This window comes from Podarcis filfolensis (assembly GCF_964270895.1).
Source record: "Podarcis filfolensis genome assembly, chromosome: 6".
Classification (NCBI taxonomy): Eukaryota; Metazoa; Chordata; class Lepidosauria; order Squamata; family Lacertidae; genus Podarcis; species Podarcis filfolensis.
Window position 1 is genome coordinate 20,859,700 of NC_139609.1, and position 17,847 is coordinate 20,877,546.

General features: G+C 42.4%; 1 protein-coding gene across 5 annotated transcripts in view; it reads left to right on the top strand.

Annotated features, from left to right (window-relative positions):
• Positions 1–17,847, top strand: part of VAV3 (vav guanine nucleotide exchange factor 3) — a 158,511-nt gene that overhangs the window by 25,905 nt on the left and 114,759 nt on the right. For all 5 annotated transcript variants that reach the window (XR_014549604.1, XR_014549605.1, XM_083620442.1 and 2 more), the window contains exon 2: positions 10,282–10,398. Coding sequence is in view for 3 of the 5 variants with exons in the window: in XM_083620442.1 (XP_083476568.1) it covers positions 10,282–10,398 (117 nt within the window). In the remaining 2 variants the exon portion in view is untranslated. The remainder of the gene's footprint in view (positions 1–10,281; positions 10,399–17,847) is intronic.

Consider the following 17,847-nt stretch of genomic DNA (forward strand, 5'->3'; position numbering starts at 1 on the left):
AATAGCATTTGTTGCCTGTTTGAGTGAGCACATTGAATTCGGTGAATGGGGAAGTGGGTAAGGCTTTGATAGCCTGGTGGGATGACTGCAGCTTTTTCTCATTAGGCAGGCACCCTCACTATATTGATTTAGATGCCTGCTGAAAAGTTCTTTTAATTTCAGCAAGCCTATCCAAACATATAATTTTAGCTTTTTTTCTTTTTTAAAAAATAAGTTTTTACAGTTTTATTATGTGTGCTGCTTAGAAGGTTTTGTGATTAAGCTGTCTATATATCTTTCTAAATAGCAATAAACATTCGCAGAGGTAAATGGGCAAGCTGTGGGTGTTGGGTGCAGCAAATCACAGGACAGAAAGCATGTGTGACTATGGGATGCCAGCCCCCAAATATCTAAGAATGGCATGTGTGAGTGTTACCCAAGTTTGTACAATGTGTGACCCACCCAGTTGAATTTAGCTTACCAGCCATTTATTGTGGCCTTCCAAAAGCTTGATGATCCCCCCATTTCTTGCAGTCTGAGGGCCAAGCTAGATGGGATGTTAATTGCATGAACGAAATGCATTGTTCTTTTTTTGTTCATTTTTCACATTTCAATGGAAACCTTGATGGGCATCAATGACAGCTTACATTGAAATGCAAATAGCAGCTTGGAGAGGCAATTTTGTGGCAGGGAGAGAGAAAGTTACACTCCTCAGCTGTCAGTTGGCTTTTCAAGTCTTCCCATGGCAAAGGGGGTAGGTTGTTATTAATAATAAATTATTATTATTAATTAAAATAGTATTACCTGCCCCTATGCCAGCAGGTCGCAGGATGGGTTACAACAATTTAAAAGTTAGTATTAAAAATAGTTAAGACAAATTGCAACCATAGAAATAGGGTGGGTCTTGAAAACACACATCTTAAGTGTCAAAAGTCAGGGTAAAGAGGTATGTCTTCAGCATTCTCCAAAAGATGTATATTGAAGGTGCCAGGTGCACCTCTGTGTGGAGGGAATTCTATAATGCCCTATCCCAGGTCACCACAACCTGAACCTCCGAGGGTGGTAAAACTACCAATAGGCCCCATTATGCTGATCTTAATTGCTTGCACACAGCTAACATCGTGCCTAGCTTTGCCTTCAGTCATCCAGTGAAAATGGGTGGCTTATTGAAGCCAGGTGGTAGGTGACGGTTTGTTGGACGGTTTGTTGGGTGGTAGGTGACATTTGTCAGAGCTGTCCAAATTCTCGGAGATAAGTCTGTATTCAGTGAAGTCCTTTTGCATGTAGAACACTTTCAACTCATGCAACAGAGCTACTTCTTCCTGTTCTTCCCTCAAATCTACTCTGCAGGGGTGGAAGAACCTTCAGAGGGGTGGGGCATGCGGCATGCAGTGTTAGGAGAGGGATGGGAAGTTCTGTTACATGGGCAGTTCTGTTACATATACTTCATTGGATACAACCCACAGTTTTGTTAAAAGTCCCACTGAAATCAGTACTACTCAAGTAGTACTGTATGTGTGCATAACTCAAATGCATCCTGAAGTATGATTATGATTTCTCAAAACTGTGAGCAATAGTTTCCTTTTTGAACTCAATATCCATCAATTTTTTGATAGGTAATCTAGCAATATATGTTGTGTTAGTGCTTCATCTCCCTTCATGGGTTTGTCCTCACAAAGATGGCGACAGACCCCCTGTTCACTGTTTCTGGTATTTTGGCTTTCAAAGTTTTGATGTGTAAAAGGGCAGCAGTACTGCTCCATGCCTTTTCTTAATGTTCCATTGTCTTGGACAGCGTTTCACTGTAAATGTGGTTCAGAGGCATTCTTTTTATTGCAGGCAGCTGAAAACTCCTGCCTGTTTAATATCTAATAGCTGTTTTATGTGCGTACTTGCTGCACTAGATCTCTATACATTTCCTGTGTCAATGCACATTGGGCTGTGCCATACTGAATAAACATCAAATCTGTGTCCTCTTCTGTGACCCATGATCAGACATTGTGATTAGGAAAGTTGATGCTAGATTCCTGCAAAGGAATCATGTTATAAGCATTAACAATTTATTTTGCAATGCAAAATGTTTCTCGTTCCTCCTGCTACCGTTAAACAGCAAGGCTGCAACCTTGTGATTTCTCAGTGCAGAGTGAAGTATGGAGTGACTTGGGGTTTAGTGTAGCCTTCCTCTTACTCTATGCTAGGCATGGTACATTTTTCTGCTGGGTAACCTGCATTGTTTGTTTGCTTGTTTAATTTGTATACTGCCCTATACAAGCAAGTCTCAGGGCAGTTCACAGATATAGTGTGCCTAACATTCAGTAACCTCATTTTTCCAGATCCATTCACATCGCTGCACTCCTGTTTCTGCAGAGAGCAGGCCTTTCTGTGCAGTTAATTATCTGATTTCACACAGAATATCTCAGAAAACAGGGGTGGTCCACCAACATAGCATGGATGGAGAAGGAAAGGATTTGTTAGACAGCAGTAGAGCCCTGCTTGGTCTGTGATCTAGTTATCTATGTCTGCTGTACATGGCAACTTGCGCCAAGTAAAGTACATCACCTTTTAAATTCAGACCTGTAAACATGTTGAGTTGGCATCTGAAGAACTGATTGTCTACAAAAAGAGGGATATGTTAGAATCATCTTCACAAATATGTGGCCCTTTGGGGGTTGTTTCTCTGATGAGTGATAGAAGTTATTTTGAAACTGCCCTTTTTTCTCTCCCCCTCCCCAGTCTTCTTCCATCTCTACTGTTAATGCACCAGTATATTCTCAATTGCAAGGGACGCGGGTGGCGCTGTGGGTAAAACCTCAGCGCCTAGGACTTGCCGATCGCATGGTCGGCAGTTCGAATCCCCGCGGCGGGGTGTGCTCCCATCGTTTGGTCCCAGCGCCTGCCAATCTAGCAGTTCGAAAGCACCCCCGGGTGCAAGTAGATAAATAGGGACCGCTTACCAGCGGGAAGGTAAACGGCGTTTCCGTGTGCTGCGCTGGCTCGCCAGATGCAGCTTGTCACGCTAGCCACGTGACCCGGAAGTGTCTGCGGACAGCGCTGGCTCCCGGCCTCTAGAGTGAGATGAGCGCACAACCCTAGAGTCTGGCAAGACTGGCCCGTACGGGCAGGGGTACCTTTACCTTTCTATTCTCAATTACATTAGAACAGCAGTGGGGAACCTGAAGTCCTCCAAATGCTGATGGACTCCAACTCCTATCAGCCCCAGCTAGCATGGGAGTTGGAGTCCAGCAACATTGAGCCATAGGACCCCCACACCTGCTTTATAAAGTTGGTTGTTGACTGTCATGGAATGCCTAGAGGCACCCTAGAGAAGAACTTTCCGTCCAGTAAGAACAGGACAGGCACAGGAAATTTCCAGATGCAACTAAGTATGGTGCTATATAATGACATTATCCACACAATGACAATAGGTGAGATGTTTTTAGTCATTATTCCCAAGGTTTTTAGGAATTATTCCTGTAATAACAGGCTAAGAACCAAAGAAAGCAATACTGAATCCTCCTCTTGGCTGGGAAAAGGGGAGGGAACTCCTCAGTCAGATGCTTCACTTCAGGGCTCATGCATGTAACCCTAAACTATGGTTTAATGTTATGTGTGAATTGGACCTCTGTGTCTTGGGGGAATCTCCTGAAAAGCTCTCAGCTATACTGGAGGACTAAGCTGCTGTTTTAACTTGCAGATCTTTAATATTGTTTAAACTGTGTTTTCTATGACATTTAAATGTAAGATTTAAATGTGTCTGGGGAGAAAAACTTTAGAACATAGGCTACGATCCTAAGCACATTTGTTAGAAAGTGAGTCACACTAAATTCCCATAGAATTAAGATGTACTTCCTTCTGAGTAAACATGCTGAGGATTTTGTTGTTAGTTTACTTTGTGCTTTGTTTAAGGAACTTGGGATGACCTACATGGAATTCTTCCAGTTTTATACTCACAACATCTGACAAAAGTAGATTTGTCTGAGAATGGCTGGTTCAAAGCCAGCCAGTGAACTTCCTGTGGGGTGGGGATATTTGAACGTGAATCTCTTCGCTTTTAGGTCAGTAACCTGTCTACCTACGCTACAGTGCCATTTATTTATTTTTCATTCCTGGAGAATGTCATGCATTCCTTGATGCACATATGGTTCAAAACTGAGGATTATGCAGTAAGAGCTATGAAGCTCAGAGCTTAAGTAGAAACTAGGTGCCTGTTAACAAATATATTTTTGGACCTCATAAAAATCATCTCTCTCCCGACTAGTTGCTGTTGAGTAGGTTCTTGGTAAATGTGGAGTGTTTCTTCAAGTGGACTTGTCTAAAAATGTGGGTAAAATCAGTATGATTTCAAGGGGCAGGGGGTTAATTCCATTTTGCGGGCTGCTTTCCAGGGGCCACATTTTGTTGGCGGCGGCCAGAGGCCAAAAATAGATGTAGGAACAGTGTGGCTCTTCCCTTTCTAGGCATTCAACAGCCAGAGCTTTCTACACCTTCAACCCCCGCCTCTCCATCTGTCCAAGTAAGTAAGCAAGCATTCAGGGTAGGGTACTCACGGAGGTTGTGGAACAAGCCTGGTGAGAGGACTAGCCTGGGGAGAACACCAGAGGCTAGATTGTGAGACCTGCAAGGACCCATTCAATCCTGAGGCCCCCATAGCTGCTCTTGATGCCTGGGCAACCAGAGCCCATCCAGGCCAATACAGTTGGCATGCTTGGTAGAACAGCACTATGTTCCCTTTATCATCCACTGCAATGCAAAACAGTATCTGTGTGAAAATTGCCTTGGGGCATAGAGCAGGCATAGGCAAACTCGGCCCTCCAGGTGTTTTGGGACTACAACTCCCATCATCCCTAGCTAACAGGACCAGTGGTCAGGGATGATGGGAGTTGTAGTCCCAAAACATATGGAGGGCCGAGTTTGCCTATGCCTGGCATAGAGGGTGATACCAGCTGCCAAAAAGTCATATTGTTACTCTGGCTTTTGACAGTAGACATGCATATTTTTAGGTCCTACCTCTTTTTAAATATTATGTTTTAATGGTGTAACCTGCCCCAAGACCTTTGGTTGAAGGGCAGGCAATTATTAATAAGAATAATCATGGTCATAATATCACAAGGGTTAACATTTCTTCTTTTTTGTTAAGGCAATGAAGCAAATCATTGTTAAAAGAATCCTGAAGAAGGCATTATAAATTCTGCTATAAAAGTATATATGCATCCAGAGATCCTTTTGATTCTTGCTTTCCCAAACTGCTTTCGTAAATAATAATGTTAATAAAAATTATTGCCCAGCCTTCATCAGCAAGTCCCAGGGTTCCGACAATTTAAAACCCAGAATTAAAAACAGCTAAAACCAATTTCAGTAACGGGAGTAGAGTGGTTCCTAAAAGCACACATCTCAAGTATCAAAGGGGTACTGTCCTCAGCATTTGCCAAAAGCTGTAAGGTGAAGATTCCAGACACACCTCGGTGGGGGGGGGGGATTATGACGTAATTCAACACATTGAAGCACTTTTCTCCAAGCCCCACTGATTTCACAGTTGCACTAGTGTTTACCTTCTGCACGTGCTTAAGTATGTTGGATCATGCATTTTACCCAGGTTACTCAGCACATTTCCTAGACTAGGAAATGAAATAGCTTTAAATTAAAACTATACCGATAAACTAAATAAATGACCACTAGTGCTTTGATAGTTCTGCAAAATATGCTGCTTGGTGCATGGTGTCTCACCCTGATATTCTGCCTAGGTCGGACCCTACCTGGAATACTGTGCCCAGTTCTGGGCGCTACAATTTAAGAAGGATGTTGACAAGCCGGAATGTGTGCGGAGGAGGCAACCAAGATGAATCAATAGCTTCAAGCTACAAGAAATGAGATTCTGACTAAACATATGGAAAAACTTTCTAACAATAAGAGCTGTTTGACAGTGGAACAGTCTCCCTCGGGAGGTTGTGGACTCTCCTTCTTTGGAGGTTTTTAAGCAGAGGTAGGATGGCCATCTGCCTTGGATGCTTTAGCACTGCAGAGGGTTAGGCTAGATGACCCTTGGGATCTCTTCCAACTCTATGATTCTATGATAAACAGAAAGGCCTGTGTTGGCTGCTTTATTATTCCCCCCCCCCCCAAGTGCAGGGCTTTGTTTGAAAGTGAGATAATTCTGCATACAGGTTCATTTGCCAGTGGATATGTCAGGAGGTGGCTTATCAATTTGTTCTTCTCTTTGGTCCTCAACAAATGATAAAAAATATAAAGGGTGCAAAGTTATCTTTATTTAAAAGTGCAGTATTAATAGCACATCTGGTCTGTTAATCAGGCGAGGTTAACTGTTAAGAGAGACACCTTTTAATCTGTTTGAAAGATAAAATGGTTGACTATTGAGCCATTAAAAACTGAAACCAAATACGCTAAGTGTGCTTTTAGGCAACAGGGTGATTTCATCCTATTGTCAAGAGGCTTGTTACTTTAAAGGAATTACTTTTGTGCATGGTAACTAAAGATGTGTCCCTCTTTCCGATGGAAGAAAGATTGACGGATGGTGACAAATGGTTGGTTTCATGCTCCCGGAGGCAGTCTTAGGAGACGTGCAGTGTCATTTCACAGTGTCTCCTGAATGTTGGATGTTGCAGAGAACAGCTAAATTCAACATCATACCCTGTAATTTCCCATTTAATTTACCATACAAACTTAAACATAAAATTAGCATCATGTGCAGAATTAAAGACTGCAGTTAAAAGGAATTCCGCCATAAGATATTGTGGAAACAGTACGCATATATGCCTACAAAAGTTACTAGCCCATAATTTTTGCTTATTGTCATCCCTCTGCTCCTCCCCATCACAACATAGCTATTTCCATGATACTGATGGGCTGAAAGGAGGCTGCAGGGAGAGGAGATGGAAACAAAAACAGAGAAGAGCCAGAACTCTTCCAGTTTACTAGAACATCCCTGCCTGATTTTCTTTCTCCTCCTCCTCCTCCTCCTCCTCCTCCTCCTCCTCCTCCTCCTCCTTCTTCTTCTTAATGGCTACAGCCTAGCAAGATTGGGTGCATTTAAAAGTGAACCTACCTATTTCACACTTTCTAAAACAATACACATGGGGAAGCACAACCAGCCTTAGAAATTCACCCTTCTCCGAATTTTGCAATGCAGCTCTCTTTGGCACAAGTAATGTGCACGGAAATACATATGCTAGGGTAGAGAGCACATAATAAGAAAATGTTAGTGAACATAACACGCAAAAAATGCCAAAATATTATGGTTTGCTTTCGCAAAAATGTGTATATTAGGGGAAAGTGCATACAAAATGTGTATCTTAGGAGAAATTTGCACTGTCATGCTGATGAATTTTCATGAGGACTTAAAAAAAAAAAAAGAAGGGTCGTAAACTGATGTGGAAGTGTGGATAACTGAACTTAAGAATGGAAAAAATGAGAAACCAAAATGGATAAGATTCACACATCCCTACTGTTGAGTAACAAATTTGCAAGCCTAATGGTGGTATTCAGTCAAGTTTTACTCAGAGTAAGACCCACTGATATTACTCAGCATCAAGGACATTGATTTCAGTAGGTCTACCCTTACTTAAACTTAATTGAATATCACCCCTAGCATGTCACAGCAAGAATATATGACACAGCTTTTAAGGGTGTACAGAGGAACAGAGCCGTCTTTCCCGTAGAGCTTAGTGATGTGTCGCACCAGGGCGCCGGCCTCTCAGGGGCGCCCCAGCAAATGGGGGAGCTGCACGGCTTTGCTGGCAGCCTCCCATTTCCCTGCACGCCCGTCAGCTGCGCCCTGCCAACCATAAGGCTGGCGGGCGTTAAGCTTCCTCCCAAGCCTCCTCGGGAGGAAAGCGATCCCCGCAACTTCACTCCCAAGCCTCTGGGAGGCTCGCGCTCCTCCCAAGGAGGCTTGGGAGGGAAGCTGTGCTCTCCTACCGCGGAGGCTTGGGAGCGGCGCAACTTCACTCCCAAGCCTCTGCGGGCATCGCTGTCCCGCAGCGGCATGGGGGAGAGTTGCACCCCCCCCGGATGGCTGGCAGTGCGCAGCTACGGCCACCCCAACACTATCTGTGGTAATTTGGGGGTGCTGGGCAGATATTTGCACCCCGGTGCTGCATCTGCTAAAGACGGCCCTACAGAGGAAAGACTTCAGTCACTGAGATTCTCTCTTCTTTACAGTTGGTTTACCTCATCTCTTAAATTGCATGGGAAATATTCTAAGGGCTCTCAGTTACCACATATAATGCTTTAGGGAAGCTCCATAATGACAGATGAGCTTTTCCCTTAATAAAAAGGACCTCTTGCCTGCCTGTCCCAGTCTTCTCCTGGAAAACTGTAAAATGAGTGCATGTCCTACAACAGCCTTCCCCATCCAGTTTCCTTCCAGATGTTTTGGATTACAGCTCCTATCATCCTTGACCACTGACCGTGCTGGCTGGGGCTGATGGGAACTGGAGATGAATAATAAAAGGGGGAAACTCATTTGGGAAAGCTGTTCCATAAGAAGTTATATGATCCTTAGAGTATGTATGTGTGTATGTATCAAGAAATACAGGGTGAGTCTTTTAAAAGAGGCCCCGTGGAACATGTGTACTCTGTATCCATGGGGCCTCTTTTAAAGGATTCACTCTGTACAGTATAAGCACTGCAGTTTAAAAACCATACAGAATTTCTCAGAATTGCTGCAAATTGCAGGTGTTCCTCATGGGTTGATGTGGAATGGGTTTCCTTCAAAGCAGGGTGTTGAAATACCGGTAGCTCAGAGTAAAATATTTGTGCTTTAGAAGAGAGTTGTATAATTGTGGGGGTGTGGAGAGTTGTATTATTGTTTTAAAAGTGAATTTGGGAAGCATAAGGAATATTAATGGGTTTCTTCATTGCCTATTTTGTTGGATTGCATTTTTGTGTCTATGGGTAATCCCAACAGATAGTTTCTTCCCTTCACTTGGGCTGTTGGCAGGAGTTCTAAGTATTTCTTGTGTGGGGAGTGATGTTGGTCGGCCACAGGAGTAATGGGACAATTTTTCCTATGTCACGTCCTTCCTGAATCAATGCCTCATGCGCTCACTTCCAGTTCAAAAAAACAAAAAACAAAAAACTAACTAACTGGGGGTGAGGAAACTGAGAAGGTCTGACCCAGATGTACTGTTACAGTGTAGGAGGCAGGAAACACAGCTGAAAGGTGCTTTGCCAATTCTTCATAATTTCTGTAGCTATTGGAAATATCCATTATTCGGAGCAGTAGCTTTGCTCAAAGCAAACCAGGTGTCTTTGATTCACTTCTAAAGGTGAAAATGCATATTTTCCACATTAACCGTTGTGTACTAGTTTATTACTTCTACATAACTTACTGTAAACTCATAATTGCATAATTCCCAGGGGTGTTATTACAGTACATTCTGCTTATGCAATATGCATTTGTGGTGGTTTTTAAACTGTAAGTACAGTGCATGTATTTACAGAATCTGTTTAACTAGGGTTTTAATTAACTGTTTTGGTGTGTCTGTGTCTGTACGCAATCACAAAGTGCTTGTTTTCATATGTTGTATAATTAATTCTACTGCGGCAACGCCTTGTAAAATGCCAGAAGCATTTGGCTTGCTTACAGCTGTAAGACTTCTAGAGTTTAAAAAATGTTGTTCCTTAAAATCACCTTAAATAGGTTAACTGCATCCTGATCATTGTGCCAAGAATGTCAACACGGTTTAAGGCGAGAGGGCCAGCCTCAGGTGGCAAATTTTAACTTACTACTTGAGAGCAGCAAATAAAATAGTCAGGCTAGTTTTATTACATTTCTACTACCAAGGATGAGTTACTTCAATATTCTCTTTCAGGCATCAGATTGCCTTGTGCCATCTCTGTACTGCACTTTTCATTATACATACTTCCTGTTGGTGGCTGTTCAGACTGGGACTAAAGGAACTAAACAGTAGTGCTTCAATTCAAAAGAATATCTAGAATCCACAGAGCTATGAAACTAGTTTTATGAAGCCAATGAGTTTTTGTGACTTTCCTCCTCTCTTTTGAAACAGCAGCCTGCCTCCCATAAGAAACTGCTCTTGAAACTGAGAGAATTTCAAAGGCAGTTTTTCATATAACACAATGGATTGGGGAGAAGCTCAGTTTTCGTTTATTTGTTTGACAAAATTAAGATGCCATGTGATTGCAAAAACAACAACCAATTATTCTCCTATCCTTGTACAAGCCCCTTATGAAGGCTGTATACCCACTGATAAACTGTAAACGTATTGTACTTGTAGATAATTTGGTGACAAACTTCAGAGTGTTCTCTTTTTATTTCTTTAGTTTCTCTGTTTGAAGAATATAAGAACATTCCTTTTGGCCTGCTGTGAGACATTTGGGATGAAGAAAAGTGAACTTTTTGAAGCATTTGACCTGTTTGATGTCCGTGATTTTGGAAAGGTATTTACAATTTTACTCTCATCCAATTCTATGTATATTTAAAATCAATGCATAATTCAATTAGCAGCTTATGCTGTTGGATATTCTGGATGAAAATACGTGTTAGTTTTTTACAGGGAAAATGTCACCATGTATGGACCACACGATGATTGTGCAGTTGCAGGAAATTAGTAAATTAAAATTTCCCCATCTTTACATTTCCGTTGGTTGTGGCTTGATTTCTCCACATGGGGGCATGTTGATAAGGAAAATTAAGAGTGAATTTATACATGCTTACACTGAAGCAAGAAAAAAAAAATTACTGATGTTTGGCATGCCTTTATGTTCTTTGTATCATTACCTATGGGCAAAACAATACAGCTGCCCCAACTTGACATCTCCCTTCATCTGCATGAAACTGAATGAGGGCAAGTGCCTCACCTTGAAACACCCCAGTTCTCTTGAGTTTCCAGTGCTCCTTCAAAAGAAGGAATCCATATACCCATAACATCACCAGAACTTGTTCAAAGATGACCAAAACTTTCTAAAGATTGTACCAAGTGCCCACTGCAAAGCAATAATAATAATTTGGTCATGTGTAGGGTGGAACCTCTGGTGGGGGACATTTCTGGGGTGGTTTGCCCAATTTGGTTGCAATCCTGCACTCAGCTCTCATCTGTGACTCCTAGAAGCCGTCAGTATGCAGCAGCGGCCACACCTTGAGAAATGACTTTGTCTCACCGGCTAAACCAGGTGAGGGTAGCCTGTGGGTCTCAAATCCTCAGTGAGTTAGGGACTTCCCCTGCATGCAAAGGCAGCCTCCAGCAGATTTAGCAGACGAGATCAGTAGTAGGTTCAACAGTCAAGAAGGTGGTTATTGCATGTGCTGCAGAGGAAAATGAGGGGCAGATGGGGCTCATTCACCTGGAAAGGTAGCCCATCTAGGAGAAGGAAAACTCTGATCCTCAATCTCCTCTCTTTTGTGGCTATACTCATAAGTGAGAAAGGCTTCAGGAGTAAATCCCAAGGAAAGAGCCATACCTGCTGCCTTGTGGGACATCTTTGGGAGAAGAAAAGGCTAAGGAGTAAACCCTATACAAATCCAGAGCTGTGTCCCTAAGGCGGTTGGATGGCATCTTGTATGCCTCTTTCTGCTCTGCTTTGCTTTGGATCACATCAGCGAGGCTGAGATGGGAGGCGGTCGTCATTGAGGCTGCCCAGGGCCTCCATACATACTGCCCAGGAGAGGTCACTTCAGTGCTGCTAAGGCAGCAAAATCAACACAGGAGGCAACAGTTATGTCTGCAGAGCAGTTAACTGTCTCTGCGGGCAGAGCAGGCGCTGTGATTCTCCAGCAGTTTGACTTTGCCCCCAGGGGCGTACTCCATTGTCCCTTGAGACAGACGGATGCCAGCAACAAGTGTTTGTTTGTAGGTTGGTGTTGCGTTCATTGTGGATACAGTAGCCACTGGTGCAGCATTTTCAGCTGAATCCATCTTTTTAAACTTGCCTGTTGTCACCTGCAGCCTATTTATCATCTTTCAAAGAAGCTTCTTAGTAATTACATCTGTTTGCTTTGAACAAAGGCCATAGGATAAGAATGTAATACCAACTGAACCTTGAATAATAACATTTTCAATACACAAGATTAGATTCATGTTGTTAGATTAACAGCGACTGCTGATCTAATTATACAGGCAGCCACTGCTAAATTTGTCACACCTTTATAAGCATCACAGCCTGGAAAACCACCACACTTTGCATATTTGTCATTTGCACAATACAGAACTGTGTTCTAGATAGACCTCATTTTTAAGGGGGGGGGGAGCCTGAACTCTCTAATTGACTTTAAAAATTAGCAGGAAAAACATTACATGCCACCCTATTTCCCCAGTTACGGCAACAGAAAGGTGAAGGAGTTGTATTGCTGTTGCCAATGAGATAATTTGGTACAAATGTGATTTGTTTTCTGGACAGTCACCAGAAAGTGTCTCTTCACTTGCCAAATATTGTGTTCATTTACTGTGCTGTAGTCTGCCTTGCACTGCTTTCTGATGTGTTGGTAAACAAATTGTAGTTGATTTTTCTCCCTTAATTTAAACTCACAGTGCATCTGGCTGTGCTTGTTACAGAACAAATGAAACCTGCAACTTTTTATTTTTATTTTTGCAGTGTGTCCCTTCTCATAAAAAAGTGCTCCCATTTGGGGTTTAAGCCAGCCATTCTCAATCTGGTTTGTTTATTTCTGTAACACCTTAGACTTGCTTTAGAAACAGTGTTTAAAATTCTTTTCGAAACCTCCCTTGCCTGGGACTGATATCTGCAACTCCAGTGCATTCAGTAATATTTACTCTCTGGCTAGGCACATGCTGTTGGAGAATGGAAGGAAAGCAGTGTGTCCTAATGTATCTGTGAAGTATTGACTAAATGTTAAAGGAGGCATTTCCCCCAAACCTCGTGATTAAGGAAAAAATGGGGGGCAATGATTAACCAAGGACAAGGATTGGGATATGGGGTCTGAATCTGGTAAATAGGGGTGTTGGAAAGTAGCACATCCATGCAAAACACATCCATATTTTCCTGTCCTGCATGAAATGGACAATTTGCTTTTCTTTCTTCTGTCTGTTTCAATGAAAGCTGTTAGCAGCTTTTTTTGTAATGGGGGAACTCACATGTGGTAAATAGTAGCAGTAGCATTATATGATTCTGTGAAGCGCCATTCCCAGCTCACCCATAAATCCTAGTAGCAGATGGCAGGAGCAACTTGTATTGTCCTCTTTACATTCCATATTGAGACGTGTGTGTGTGGTTTTTTTTAAAAGAAGCAGCTGGAAATTGTTTTTTTTGTAACTTATTTGTACCTAAGGATTTGAGTTTAATGACACAACCAATGCACTTTGCAACTATTTGTAAGAATTCTCTCTGTGTGTGTGGCCACATTTTACTCCTTGGTGAAAAAATGCAGGGCTTGATACGAGCTGTTGGTTGTATTTTGAGAAGGCACTGTGTTTGTGCAAAAGCAAATGTCGAATAAGTGGGGAAAAATTATTGGCAGCCTACAGAGATTTGTCAAATGATTATCTGGCTGTGTATGACTCCCTTGCCTTATTAAGATATGCATCTTTCTTCTCTCAGCAGTTAATTTTTATTTTAGCTATTTCCGTATCTTATAGCCGAAGTCTTGTGGCACCTTAAAGAATGACATATTTATTATGGAATAAATTTTAGCGTACTAGAGACTACTTTATCCTTTTCACAGTTGTCTGTGCTTGGACATGCTTGCTTGCATGGCACACCAAGCCAAACCTTGGATTACTATAGTGTGGCATAGAAGCAAAAAAGGACCAGATGAGAGCAAAATTGCTGTGAGCTCATCTCAGTGAGCGTGCAGATTCATGTGGCTTCATTAAGCCAAGGTTTGGCTTAGCAAACAAAGCCACTGAGAGGGGCCAGGGCCAACAGGGATATGACATCAAGCACAGGGTCCAGGCTATCCTGCTACTTCCCTTCATAGATCCTGCTCACATAAATAACAAAAGCAGCAGTGACATCTTTCAAATATTTATTTCTATGCTAATGATACTTTTAACACTCATACTTTGTTGAACAGGAAACCCATTTGTTTAGGAGCGAATATTATTTGAAGCATTTCACAAATGCTTGGACTCTGTGGACTTTTGCACAATGTTAGTCATAGCTGCCTCTTGTCCTGGAGGATTTGTGATCGGTTATGTTGGCTTGTTGATCATGAAGGAAAGATCCCCCCTCCCCCCCGCTTCTCAAAATGCTGCCAAGGCAAAGTCTTTATTTGCGATTCTGTACCAGAGAGTCACTTTTCATTTGCTTAACTGTTTTCTTTCCTTATGAGTTGGCATACGGACATAATTCAGGTTGTGCTGTATTAATCTGAAGTGTCATGAACCTGAAGGGAACATTTTGAGCTGCATAAAAAGGCACCCTCCCTTCTCTCCCCCCCCCCGGCTATTATTTTGATTGTTCCAAAGTACTGTTACAAATGTTGGCCAAGCTATGCCAGCCTTTTGCCAGGGAAATTTGCTTGGTAATGACCCAGGATGTCCAAGCAGTGTCTCTTTATGGTAACTTAATTGTTGGAGGATGGCTTGGAATTTGAAACCTACCAGAACTCATGGGAGGTTACTCAATCTTTCCCTCCAGCTGGAAGGAGAGGGCAAGCGGAGGAAACAGCAGAAGTGTTTTGGAATGGAGAAAAGGAGCAGGTTTTAGGGCTGTGAGAAAGAAGCCTCAGTTTTGAGACAGGTGCTTGAGAGCAAGAGCAAGGAAATGAAAGCTGGAAAGCACCATTTAGCAACAGAATTTCTTTGGAAAACTGATACAGGGCAGCAAATTTGCCTCTTGTAGGAATACTTAATCTGTTTGCATTCACCTTTGCCTGTTATTAGATCAGTCACATCTTACAAAATTGCCATAAATCTCCATTGATCTCTCCTGCAAAATAAAGCCAAATTGAGAAAAGTGTCGCTCTTGGAACTTTTTATCAGGAAGATTTACGTAGGAAGCCTCGGCCCAGTATACCCGAAGGAGCGCCTCCACCCCCATCGTTCAGCCTGGACACTAAGGTCCAGCCCGTTAATTTCAGTGAGTCTAATCTGAGTAGGAGCAAGGCTTTTTTTCACTCAGATCTCAGTTCCGGCACCTCAGTTGGGCGCCATTGCCATTCTAAGGGAAAGAAGGAGGTGTTCATGGTGAGTTCCGGCACCTCTTTTTCTAGAAAAATAGCACTGAGTAGGACTAATATTGATCATGATGTTCTGAGTGGGAAAAAATACAGCATTGCAACAGTGGGAGATGGGAGAAAAACAGCGGCAGTAAACGAGATTAAAAAACATTCTGCCATAGTTTACAACTTCGATACTTGGTTGCAGGTCTGCCTTTCTCATTAGTTGAATCCCTGTATTGCCCCCCCTCCCCCGTCATTATTAATTGCAAATAATTTTAGGATGGGCAGCTTCAGCGCAGAAATAACAGTCTAAAAGATTTGGCCTACTCTCTTTTGAAATCCATGAAAGGCCTCAAGTTTATCAAAGGAGGAGAGTTATTTCATATACTTTTCATTGTTTCTGTTTGGCTTATTTAACTGGAAGTAAGCCAGTGGCCATTTTGCAGGACAGGGATAGCCTGGATGGCACTCTCCAGTTGTTGTAGAGTATAACTCCCAGCAGCCCTAGCCAGTATGGCTTATGGTCAGGGATGTTGGGAACTGGAGTCCAGCATCCCTGGTCCAGCATCTGGGACTTGACTGTCCCTGTTGTAATAGTACAGTGGTACCTCGGGTTACATACGCTTCAGGTTACATATGCTTCAGCTTACAGACCCCGCTAACCCAGAAATATTACCTTGGGTTAAGAACTTTGCTTCAGGATGAGAACAGAAATCGCACAGCAGTGGCGCAGCGGCAGCAGGAGGCCCCATTAGCTAAAGTGGTGCTTCATGTTAAGAACAGTTTCAGGTTAAGAACAGACCTCCAGAATGAATTAAGTTCTTAACCCGAGGTACCACTGTACAGCCAGATGAAAATGCATATTCATTGTGGCAGTTCTTAATGAATCTGGTCATTGAACAAAAGCCCAGGAAAGGCGATAAAGCCTTACATTTTATCGCAACACACTTGCTTAACAGATGCTCAGATTACTTTCCACGACATCTCAAAAACAAAATTTATTTTTAAAAATGTTAAAAAGTAATTTGGTGACATAACTAATACGCAAATGGCAATTGGAAACTTTTCAGTATGCTTCTTAGTTGTTGTTCACTTCTCAGACAATAGAGGCACAGCAAGCTCCAGCAAAAAGAAAAAGAAAAAAAAGGAACATGTAAAGAAAGGTCATGAAGTATGCAATCATTTTAGCCACATGGTTGGTGCTGAGGAAATCCAGGCCAAGATGCAGCAGGACAGTGTGACCCAGCTGAGGTAGCAAATTGTAAACAGTGCTGGACTGACACTGGTCTCCAACAGATTCTGTGAAGAACTGATCAGCAAAGAGAGATGCATGTTTCTTCCCTTCCCGAAATCTTAAGAGTCTTTTTGTTTTTTGATCTCTCTTACTGATTCAAAATTTCGGATACAAATCTGTTTTACAGATACAGACTTTAGCAGAGCTGAAAGCAGCAGGCACATCAACAAGCTTTGCTAGTCTTTAAAGAGCTATCAGTTTCCCTCAAGCAACTGCATTTGCAGCACCAAAGTGAGCTCTCTGGAGCACAAGCTAGGGCAGTGTGTATGGAAGTCCTGGGTTGCCCATTCAACACAGCAACCAGCAACAAATTTGAGTTATCCTCTCTGACCCTCCTCTGGCCAGTTTTTTGTTTTTTTGTTTAAACTGCAAAATGGTTTCCTTCATCCACAACCTGTTACAGTGAGGATGTGACATTTTCCTTCACATTGGAATTGTCATCAAACATCAAAGGCCATTAAGCAAATGCAATTAACTATCAAAATGACGAACACCTGAGGTTTTTTAGTGCCAATTGTGTATTTCATTACATCAAGCAAAAAAGATTCAAATCATGCTTTGTTTGACTGCAACATTTTTTGTAATGTAAATTTAGACCAGGTGTGCACTTGAGCTAAATTTGTTCACCAGATCAGCGGAGGCTGCTCTGCCTATCTCCTTGCTTGCAACCAGTCTAGGCTGGCAGGCTTTCCTCCATAGTTTGAGTGTTGCCTTTTTAGAACTCAAGAGATATAAAGATGTGAACCAAAGCAGAATGAGTTGGCTCTACTTATCATTGTACCTTGCACCAGCAGCTATTTGCTCTGTTTCCATCTCCTGTTGCTCTCCCTACCTTGCACCCGACCAGCCCTAATCAGCACCAGTTTACATTGCATCAGATGAATGGTTGGGAACTCAGTGCTTGTATGTGCGCTTCACCTTCTAAAATCCCAGTGCATGAGTTATTTAACACCCCAGAAGGGTGAAAACACTTTGTAATTTGTGATGCACAAAAACATTGCACAAGAACTCTGCTGGAGCCTGCTGTGTGTTATGTTCAGGAGGAAATCGACATCAGATAAGTAGTCCTGTTCATTGTAATCCAGCTTTCACCAGATTCTGAAAATTACTTCGGGGTGTGTGTCATAATGGTTGTCTCTGCTATTAAAGAAGAGGCCTAAAAAAAGAAGAAAAAGAACTCAAATGTAGGTCGCTATTGAAATGGGAACTTAACATCCTTCTGGGAAGAAATGTGCACAGTATCAATCTATTGTGTAAATAGCATGACGTCATTAAGATAGCCAGGGTGCCACTTATTTTGGTGGAACATTGTATCTGTACACAGAAGCACTGTGGCACTCAGAGTCTGAGAAACCAAGCCTCCGTATGTGTGCCTGTGTATGTATGTGTGAGGTTTCACTCCTTGGGAACACTGTCCCTAAGTTCAATGCTTCCCTTCCCCTTGGGATTGAATGGCATCCATTAATGTAAGGGAGTA